Source organism: Channa argus, chromosome 18, assembly GCF_033026475.1.
Source record: "Channa argus isolate prfri chromosome 18, Channa argus male v1.0, whole genome shotgun sequence".
NCBI classification, from domain to species: Eukaryota; Metazoa; Chordata; class Actinopteri; order Anabantiformes; family Channidae; genus Channa; species Channa argus.
In genome coordinates, this window is record NC_090214.1 from 16,783,470 (window position 1) to 16,795,289 (window position 11,820).

Here is an 11,820-nt window from a genome sequence, read left to right on the forward strand (position 1 = left end):
TTTTTCTATTTTTTTGCACGACATCAAGGGTTTTTATTTAAGTTGAGAACTGGACCAACATTTTTAAAATAATAATTCGAAGCAGAATTCATGTTTTAATATCTGCACTGCATGGAGTTACAGCTATGATTTTTGTACCTTGCCTTATTTTTACAGATGATCAGGTGATTGAATTGTTTTGCTCGATGTTAATGATTTTACAGTAAATGTGTGAAAGCCATTTTGGTGCTGTGCAGACGGGTGAAATTAAAGTGTGTCAGAACATTTTGAATCCAATGGAAACTGTGCTAATTAACATAAATTTACAAAAGGAATCCTCAATCACTTTGTGATTTTCTAGGGTTGCAGTGCTCAGTGTTTCCATATACTTCTAGTAATTTTGCAATGACATTAATACTTTTTACAGATTTTCAGCTGTAGTAGGTAAAATACTTTCTTTCATGTTCTTCTACTGAGATTATTATTTACCGGATTTATTGAATCCACCAGCCCATGTCTTTAAAAAGACTATTCAAGTCATATTCTATATAATGTACAATATTTTGATTCTTATAACTTTTATGTTGCCTTAAGTTTGACCTTAATATCTTCCACCAAAGCATTTCAAGATTGACAGAGTAAACTATTTGCAGCTTGCACTGAATAGTCCTGCATAAATATGTTAGAACATTTCACTGGACTCAAGATCAAATAAGAAAATCATAACGATCCAAATAATTTAAATTAACTAAAAGTATTCGCTTAGCCCCCTAGAGAAGTACTCTGCAAACACTGAGCATGTCAGCTCTGGCTCGTTCACCAAGACCTACACAGTACAATATGCCAATATGTTTAGTTTTTAAACTTTTTGACTGTCTTTGATGTTTGCTACTGCAAATGCCATCCATCCCACAAAACACAAAGTCCTACCACTGTGTGACAGGGACACACAGAGGCGTCCATGTTGTCCAGAATGAGTGAGGTGCTCTAGTCGCTGTTTATGTAGTGGACAAAAACCCATTGCATGAAGCTATTGATATTTCATCTCCTGTCAGTACGTCCTTTAAAAAAAAAAAGTACTTAATCGTGTACATTTTTTGAATGGTTGAGTATTTCCAAATGGGGTCTATCATAAAATAAATATTTCTCTTTTTGTTAAAATGTGAGACTCAATTATTTGGAATTCTAGTTGTGTTTCATGTTTTGAATGTCATAATCTACAGAAATTACTCATATGACCATATTTAAACTAACTTTGTCCCAAAAATGTTATGTTTTACATCTTATCTGCATACTATTTAGGGAATTTATAAATTAAAACTTGAAATATTAATATTGTTATGTAGTTATTATAAAAAGACATTATTATTCATGTGAAATTGTTATATATATACACATACATATACACACACACACTATATTGCCAAAAGTATCCGCTCACCTACTTTTAGACCCACATGGACTTTAGTGACATCCCATAGGGTTTAATATGATGTCGGCTCACCCTGTGCAGCTATAACTCTTCTGGGAAGGCTTTCCACGAGGTTTAGGAGTGTGCTTATGAAATACATAATACACAGTGCTCGCAGTCTTCACTCTAATTCTTCCCAAAGGTGTTCTATCGGGTTGAGGTCAGGACTCTGTGCAGGCCAGTCATGTTCTTCTACACCAAACTCACTCATCCATGTCTTTATGGACCTTACTTTGTGCACCTGAATTAATTTATTTGGATGGATGAGCGAATACTTTTGGCAATATAGTGTGTGTGTGTATATATATATATATATATATATATATATATATATATATATATATATATATATATATATATATATATATATATATATATAAAAATATAAATATAAATATATATATATAAATATATTGTATATAAATATACAATATATATATATATATATATATATATATATATATATATATATATATATATATATATATATATATATATATATATATATATATATATATATATATATATATATATATATATATATATATATATATATATATATATATATATATATATATATATATATATAAATAAAAAAAACCTACAGTCCTTTGTCCCTAACCCTTCATATGACCAACAGAAGCATTTGTAAAAGACATACACTCATGTGGTGAGCAGGCATCTAGTAAAATTGAACCTCTTTTGGTTTTTAAAAATAATTCAGGCAGTGACATTCACCTGCCTGTTGAATGAACAATGATAATTCCTTCATTACCTGGTAATAATAAAAACTTTTTAGAAGCATGTGAGCAGGATTATCTTCAAGTAATTAACATGAACAATGTAATCATAAAATCAATGCACCGCACAATTTTAAATGTGGTTAATTAAACTCTGTGCAAAGCTCTCACTGCTCCACGTTTTCAGTTTCAAGTGTCCAATCTGTCTTCAAAGCCTTTATCCAAACATTACAATTAGTTGGAAATGCTCCTCAGTTCAGATCTGGCTTTGACTGTCAGACTGCGTATCCGTACTTACGGTCATATTTAACCGGTTCATATTTGACTGGAGTGTGGCGGTTGCTGGAGGGACTGTGTGTGCATCCTCCTAAAAGAGCTAACCCTAGCTAACCCTAACCCTAACCCAACCCCTAACAAAGAGCTCAACAAGCATCACAGAAAACATGGAGTATAGTAGCTATTCAGAGAGTATTCCATTTTAAAGTGCATCAACTGTAAAATAAAAGTGTAATTAACTGTATGATGCTTTTACTGCAGTGCACTTATCCCGTGAAAGTTTTGTATTAATGTATATGTTAAGAAAAAAAAAGCTAATCATTCCAATTAATGCTCTTTGCAAAAAGCACATGAAGTATCCATCTAGATGTGCATTTAGTGATCTGCTGCAGAGTGTATTAAAGGCCACACCCTCAACAAGCCAAACATATGAGCTCAAATCCCAGGAGCATTAGGGATTCGCCAGTCATCTTTAGGCCTAAACGCGAAGCCTGATTGAAAACACTGAGCACCATGGTAAATGCACCATGGTGTAGGGAAAAACCTACCAGTGAGGCCTGTTGTTCAGCAGGGTTTAATAGAAATGAGAGGTGAAACTTTGAGTGATCATCTCTAAAAACAACACTTTACTGGATGTCGGGTAATAAAATGCATGGTAACAATGGGCATGGTCATTGTGTTTGTGCTTGTGTGTTGGTGTGTAGTTTTACCTGTGCTGAAGAGAGTCACAGTGCACAAAAAGAAGCCAGTGAACCTGAAAGGGCAGCTGAGGGTGAAAGCTGATCTTAGACGACTGCCACCCTGTCTGAACATGGTGGCCCTGTTTGAAATCAGTTCATTAGAGCAAGCAGTCAAAATAGCTTTTGGTTATAACAAAAAAAACCTGTTTGGAAAATATGTTTTGCATTTCCTCATTAAGTAGAAACTTAAGCTAATGTGAAAGGTTATAATATTACCTGAATGGAGTTTACAGATCCAACCACCTTTTGTAATGGAATAGAAAAGATCAAGGATTGTGGTGTTCTTGTTCTGCATCGAGCTCCTCCTTTACTCAGTCGTCAGTAACATACAGGCTTCTGACTGGATGGCCGCTCCACCTGTTTGACCTGTTTACCAGGAGGATTCCTTGGCATTTACACCTTTTAACTTTGCCGGATACTTGTGCTCCATCTTTACCACAACACAAATAAATAAATAAAAGTATGTAAATACTGCACGAGGTAAAATAATTAAAATTACCCCCCCACGCCCCCAAAAAACAAAAAAAACACATATTTTACATAATAATATGAAGCAATCATTTGGTAAAGCAGTGAAACTGGAGAAGCAGATTTGCAAGTAATTGTGGTTACTGATGAGGAGGTGATTAGAAAATCTGGATGCTAAAGCCTAATGCTGACTCTTTTTACATGCTTAAGTGCTGAGAACCCATTCAAACATGTACATACGACACATGACAGAATTGCTTATGATTTTTTGGGGGGCTAATTACTCCAGAAATATATGGCCTAACAGAAAAAAATAAACAAAACATACTGGCAGGGTTTTACTTAATTTTATATCATAAACTTTAAAAGATCAAGTGAAGAAACGTAGTGAACTGCTTCACATAATTAAAGAGTAATAATAATAATAATAGCCGCCATCCCACTGTATGCCCATACATAAAGCTGAAGAGATGTGACTGGAGGGTTAGAGTTAGCAAGTAAAACACTGTCAGAGTGTGTGTAAAACAGCCCGATATCCATACTGTCACCTGCTGGACAGGTAACTTAACTGCACCTTAATACAGTGAAGAATGGCTGAATGTGGGCACAGTGTGGATGGATAATTGTAAAATTTAATTTTTTCCTTGCAGTGTGCTATGCTGTAAAATATTGTTGAAGCTTATTAAAATCTGAAAATAAACTGTTTTTTATTGTTTAAATATTCGAAGATTTTATCAGGCTCCCCTTGAAAAATGCATTGTCATAAAATAAGTAAAAGTAAAAAAAATAAACCCAAAAAAAAAAAAATCTTCTGCACCTACACCCTGCTAATTTTAACTCTTATTCTTTTACTCTTAATACATCACACACAACTTTGGAACATTTCATTTGTTAGATGTCTCAGTTCAAATAATAAGGGAGACAAAGGGAGAATGTGAGGTCTCAAGTGACGAGAAACATGAGCCAGCAAGGTCTGTATACATTACCAGGGTGTATGAAAAAAACAAAACAAAACAAAAAACTACAATGCTTATCTCTGTGCCACATCTACAGGGAAGCAGCCTTTAAAATGAGAAACAGTGGGGTATCTTTTAGTATACACAGGCCGAATGGAATAGTGATAAAGGATAAAGAACTTTATCTTGGTTTTTATATAAATATCAAACACTTTATGGTAATTTTCTGTTGTAGTATTTCATAAGCTTTGGGAAATGTTCAATTTTTTTGTGGGTATCTGTGGCGCAGGAAGGTAGAGCAGTTGTCCACCAATCTCACAATTGTTGGTTAAATCCCCGGCTCTTCCGGTTTCCTTGAGCAAGACACTGAACCCCAACTTAGTTGCTCCCGGTGAGTACATACGGGAGTCTTTCTCTGGAAAGTTGATTTCTTATGTATCATGTAAACAGGAAAGCTGGTTTCCAAAATCAGGGTAGGGGATTATGGAAACCTGCTTTTCCCAGGCAGAGTTCTCTTGGAAAACAGACCATCTCTTGAAACTGTAAAAACTAAGGTAACAAAAGCTACCAAATACTTTTGCATCTGATTGACTGAACACGCATGATCCAGGTAATCAGCAGTGGGTAGAATCCCTGAGGCTTAGTTGCAAAACAAGCAAAGCAGAGGTCTGTGGGAACCAAGATTGAGAAATCTTGAAATTTGTTTCAATTTTTTAAAAAATTGTTTGTTCTTGTACCTTATGAGGTCTCAGGATTTTGGAATTTTTGCAAAAATCCTTTTTGTTTATTTATTTGGCCAATTGAGTTTAAAATAATTTTGTTTATGGCTTTTAAATAAACACAAGACACATCAACGCCCATTGTTAGGAGCTGGCTTTGATCATGACATCACATGACATAATCAACAAGGCAACAGTTTCCAGGCTAGCTCAGATTGCAGGTCGGAACTCATTTGGTCACACAAAAGTTACTTGCTGGCAAGGAATCATGTTTTGCAAAAGTTAAGATTTAATTTTGAGGACTACATCTACTCCTTATCATCACTAAATATTTTATTACAATGGCTGAAGCGCAACCACCAATAATTGAGCAGACAGTTGCTAACACCGCTCCTCAGGGCCATCCACCACAATGCACACCTCATCCTGAAGGGAAGATGTTGGAAATTGAAAATGCTCTTTTGCTTGCGAACCAGAACCATGCCCAACTGCAGAGGCAAATGGAAATCTTGCAGCAGGAAAATCAAAAGCTCAAGATTGAACGTGCAAAACTTTTGCCAAGCGCAAAGGACGCAGAAGCTGCTCCTCAAGGATTCCCGTACTGTTATGGATCAGCAACATCTGTTGAAGAGGAGTTACATAATTTAAGAAATGCTGCTATTATTGCTTACCGGCAAAACATCCATCTGCGAAGCCAATTGGAAAGCTTGATGAAGCAGAATCAACAACTACAGGCTCAAAATACAGAGGCAAACAAAATGATTCAGCACTATGAAGAACATGCACAGGTTAAAACAGACATTTTGCAGCAAAATGAACAGTTAAAAGTTGCAAATGCAAACATTTTGCAGCAAAACAACTTTCTGAAGAGTCAGAATATAAAGATTTATGAGCGAGCAAATGCTGAGAGAACTAACTACTGCAGTCTGGAGGGACGTTTAAAAGACCGAGAGAAGGAGTTCAGCATTCAGCAGCAGGAACTTCAGTCACAAATTAACCATCTCACAGAGCATCTTGAGATGATGCAGAAGGAAAGTATACTAAGAGAGAGCACCTTTAAAGACAAGCATGAGAAGACAGCTACACTGCTCAATCAAGAAAAGAACAAAGTGACCCAACAACAAATGCAGATTGCAAAGGCCAGTTTTAACCAGAGAAATATTGATAAGATAGATAAGCTGATGGTGCAGCTGTCTCAGAAAGATGAGGAAATCCTGCAGCTCAAAAACCAAGTCCAGGTGCTTCAGAGTGACTCTCAGAAACTCTGCGAGATCAAACAGCAGCTGGAGAACAAAGAAGCAGAGAACAGCTTCATTATTGAAGAATGGCAGACGAAATGTGACAGTCTGCAAGAACAGCTAAAGAAGCAGCTCTCGGAGAAAAAACAGAGCTGGGAGACCAGATTTAAACAGGTTGAGGAGGAGAAGATAGGGCTCCAGCACGACAATAAAAGATCCAATCAGCAGAGTCTGGAACAGAGGTTAAACAAACTGTTGGAGGAAAATACAGAATTTCAGCAGAAGAACACACAGGTTAAAGAAGAAAAGACCAAATTGGTGGACGACATCACTAAAATGGAGAAAGAAACAACACAACTGCTCCAAGACAAAATTAACCTACAGCAAGAAAAAGAAGAACTAGAGGAGCTCTGCCACGAACTGCAAAAAAAGTTGAAGAAGAGGGGGTTCTGGACCAGGCTGTAGAGAAAGAGGTTGTGTGATTGTGAGTGTCAAGATCACTGGTTAATCATAGCATTAAAGCCTATTAAGCCAAAATTTTTATGTTTTATGCCTGTATGTTTTTTGTTTGTACATTTTGTGCCAGTGAGACCTAAAACCCAGTAACCAGTTAACATTTTTTAAGTTCCACTTTCCTTGTATGGAAGTCAGTGGGCTTTTTGGTTAAATGCCTAAAAAAAGCTCAGTAATTAACACAGAATAAAGAGACCTTCCAGCTATATTTTCTGACATAAAATTCATCAATCAATACCCCACTCGGGCAATTTATGAGATTTTTTACAATTTTTAAAAAACAGATTGTTGCTCATAAGTAGCTAAATAAAGAATCGGCAGCATGGTGCTGCAGACATTGAAAGTATGGCCAGCAGGAAGCCAGGCTGGCTATGGGCGTTTTTTTTTTAATAACTGCATACCAGCTCACCTTGAGCACTGCTAATGTGTCAACCAAGTCTTTCAGTAAGACCATGGAAGGAGGAACTGACAATATGCCTACGCCTGGTTGATTCACTAAACCACAAAAATAATGAAATGAAATGAAATTTAAAAATAAATAAGTCAGAATACACATCGCAGCAAGTGGGGCTGCACAGCTGCAGGCCAGGAAGGGTGCCCAAGTTTAACTGTGTCCACTGCTGAAAATGCCTGGCAGTTGAAGACAGAGCAATGGAAGAAGGTGGCCTCCTGTGAGATAATAAATAATCCTTAACATCATGTTCATGGCCAAGTGTGTTGCTCACCTGGGGAAGAGAGGGCACTCTGATGGTAATGACCTGTTTAAGCAGGACAGAGGTACACCTGCCAATCCCAGGAGGACCATGGGATTAGATAAAACTAAAGTGTTAAAACTAACCAAGATAAAACTAAAGCATTAGGAAACAAGATAAAACTAAATGTTAGGAAACTGCACTAACACTAATTTTAAAACAAATAAATATTCAAATAAATAAATCTTCAAATAAAGCTAATCTCTATTAAGTCAATCCGCAGTTCGGTCACATGCCGAAGTGTCCTTGAGCAAGACACTGAACCTCATCTTAGTTGCCCCCAGTGAGCATTGGCCAGTTGCATAGCATCTCCCCCAGTGGTGTGAGTGTGTATGAGAAGAAGCAGTGTAAAGCGCTTTGAGTACCAACAGCGATATATAAATTCAGACCATTTTTCTTTTATTCTTCTTAGGAGAGGAAACAAGATGGCGCAAGTGTGTGTGGCTCGCCGTCTGTAGCTCCTAACTTTGTTTTTGTTTGTGCTGTTTTTGACAATTGTATTTCATAATGTCAGCTCTCTGTTGGTGTGCAGTCTCCAAATATCACTAGATCTCAGGCCATCTTCAAACAATCGAGTGTGGGTCACGCAGGATGGACATAAAACGTTGCCCCCATTATTATCAGGAATTCCAGCTCGCCTTGGCCGCCCTCCTGTGCCACCTCCACGTAACAAACGCCATCGTCGCCACGGTAAGCGCAGTGGGAGACTGGTTAGGCTGAAGGCCTGTTCGGTTCATTGCTCTGTTACCTCTCTGTCTCAATATGGGGTGATTCATCACCTTTTCTTTGCAGCGTTCGCTGTACAGCCCTTCGGTCAACCTAGTTGTCTTAAAGCGCTTAACAAATAAAGTTTCAAGTTCTTATTATTAGTTTCATTCCCCCCAAAAATAAACGCACTGTGAATGGACTGTACTGAGAGGACTTTCCAGACAAGGCTGAAAAAAACTGAATTTGAAAAAGTATCAAATAGGCTTGCATTTTGAAAGTGTGTTTCCTGTGTGCATGCGTGTGCGTGTGTGTGTGTGTGTGTGTGTGTGTGTGTGTGTGTGTGTGTGTGTGTGTCCACTGTGCATCATGTGGGGAAAGAAACTGTCAGGTAAAGTGTTTGGACACAGCTCTGAGGCTGATCACACGACCTGATTCAGCTGTTTGTGAAAAGGGCAACATAGCCATGAACCTGCTGAGCCACTCACATATGCTGAAGACAAGCTGTGAAACGCTCAGACTTTACCTCGCAAAATGTGCAGAAGTATTAGTCCTATCAACAGAATGAAATAACTGTGAGCGAAGACGAGATTTTGGGATTGTGTATACTTATTCATTAGCCGATTGACTAAAATACTTTTGTTTATCGCATTTAAATAAAAACAAGACACTTCAACGCCCATTCTTGGGAGGTGCCTTTGATAATGACATCACATGACAGAATCAACAAGGCAACAGTTTCCAGGCTAGCTCAGATTGCAGGTCGGAACTCATTTGGTCACACAAATTTTACCTGCTGACAAGGAATCATGTGTTGCAAAAGTTAAGATTTAATTTTGAGGACTACATCTACTGCTTATCGTCACTGAATATTTTATTACAAGGGTTCAAGGACAACTACCAATAACTGGGAAGACAGTTGCTAACAACGCTCCTCAGGCCCATCCACCACAATACACACCTCATCCTGAAGGGAATATGCTGGAAATGGAAAATGCTCTTTTACTTGCCAACCAGAACCATGCCCAACTGCAGAGGCAAATGGAAATCTTGCAGCAGGAAAATCAAAAGCTCAAGATTGAACATGCAAAACTTTTGCCAAGCGCAAAGGACGCAGAAGATATTTTTCATCCATCTGCAAAGCCAATTGGAAAGCTTGATGAAGCAAAATCAACTACAGGCTCAAAATATAGAAACACAAACAATGATTTAGTGCTATGAAGAACATGTGCAGGTTAAAACAGACATTTTGCAGCAAAACGACTTTCTGAAGAGTCAGAATATAAAGATTTATGAGAGAGCAAATGCTGAGAGAATTAACTACTGCAGTCTGGAGGGACGTTTAAAAGACCGAGAGAAGGAGTTCAGCGTTCAGCATATACTAAGAGAGAGCACCTTCAAAGACAAGCATGAGAAGACAGCTGCACTGCTCAATGAAGAAAATAACAGAGTGACCCAACAACAAATGCAGATTGCAAAGGCCAGTTTGACTAACCAGAGAAATAATAATAAGACAGATAAGCTGATGGTGCAGCTGTCTCAGAAAGATGAGGAAAATCCTGCAGCTCAAAAACCAAGTCCAGGTGCTTCAGAGTGACTCTCAGAAACTCTGCGAGATCAAACAGCAGCTGGAGAACAAAGAAGCCGAGAACAGCTTCATTGCGAGCAAAGAATGGCAGACGAAATGTGACAGTCAGCTCTCAGAGAAAAAAAACTAAACAAGATAGGGCGTCCAGCACGACAATAAAAAGCTTGCTGGAGAAAGCACCAATCAGTCTGGAACAAAAGGTTGCACAAACTGTTACAGGAAAATACAGAATTCAAGCAGGAGAACAAAGAAAAGACCAAAACTGGTGGACATTAAGATTAAACTGGAGAAAGAAACAACTGTTGCAAGACAAAACTAAACTTCAGGAAGAAAAAGAACTAGGGAGCACTGCCTTAAACTGCAAAAGAGAGTTGGCTGTAGAGAAAGAAGTGGCATGGCCGCTACTGTGTGTGTCAAGATCACTGCTTAATTAAAATAAAGCATGGCATTGAACCAAGATTTTATGTTTTGTGTCCGTTTTTGCATCTGTGACACCTAAAAAAAAAAAAAAACCTAAAAAAACGATGCAGATAATTCTGCAGTAATTTAGGTTCAGTCAAAACAGCATTTTTCCAATCCAGGTTCCTTGTATGGAAGTCAGTAGGCTTTTTGGTTAAATGCATAAAAAAAAGCTCCGTAATTAAAACAGGATCAAGGGATTTTCTGGCTTTATTTTCCAACTATGCTATATTTTTGACGATTCTTAAAAAAAAACAGCTCATTGCTCACAAGTGACTAAATAAATAATGTGCGGCATGGTGCTGCCAATATTGAAAGACCAGACCCTCAGACAGAAGTATGGCTGGCTGTGAGTGTTTTCATTTTATTTTTATTTATTATATTTATTATTATATAACTGCATCCTAGCTCTAGCTCACTTTGAGCACTGGTAATGTGTTAAACAACTCTTTAAATAAGAACATGGAAGGATGAACCGATACAAAGCCTACGTCTGGTTTAGTACAGAGATTCCTGTCTCACTACTGATTGCTTTCATAAAAAAAAAAAAAAAAGAGATACAATAAAATTTAATAAAAAAAAACAAAAAAGTAGTATATAACGAAATATAGAAAGTAATTTGACTGTAATGTGTAATGAAACATTATTTAGAAATATAGTGTAGTGAAAGTCAAAGTAGCCATAATTAAATTTACTTTTATAGAAAAGTAAAGAATATATAAACAAAAAAAAATCAAATTTAATTTTATATATATATATATATATATATATATATATATATATATATATATATATATATATATATATATATATATATATATATATATATATATATATATATATATCTGTTTATCACAAATCTACTTCTTCTACTACTATATATATATATATATATATATATATATATATATATATATATATATATATATATATATATATATATATATATATATATATATATATATATATATATATAAAAAAAACACACACACACACACACACACACACACACACACCACCTGAGTAGAAAAGTAGATTTGTGATAAACAGAGCCTTAAAAAACTAGCTCATGTGTGACCTCACATCTTACATATACACTTTAGAGTAGCATTTTTGGAAAGCTAAATTTGTCTGGGGTGGACTTCCTGGAATAATTCAGGCGTAGAGTAATTTTTTACAATAGCTTTGTGAAAAACAAAACAATTTGAAGGAACTA

At 36.5% G+C, this 11,820-nt stretch overlaps 1 protein-coding gene across 1 annotated transcript; it reads left to right on the forward strand.

Moving 5' to 3' along the window:
• Positions 1–5,690: 5,690 nt before the first annotated feature.
• LOC137104044 (girdin-like) lies at positions 5,691–7,052 on the forward strand. The gene has a single exon (XM_067484849.1). It carries the CDS (start codon positions 5,691–5,693, stop codon positions 7,050–7,052), a length of 1,362 nt encoding a protein of 453 aa, XP_067340950.1.
• Positions 7,053–11,820: the final 4,768 nt, after the last annotated feature.

Coding starts and splice junctions, on each gene's coding strand:
- LOC137104044 (XM_067484849.1), top strand. CDS start 5,691: ATGGCTGAAGCGCAACCACCAATAATTGAGCAGACAGTTGCTAACACC.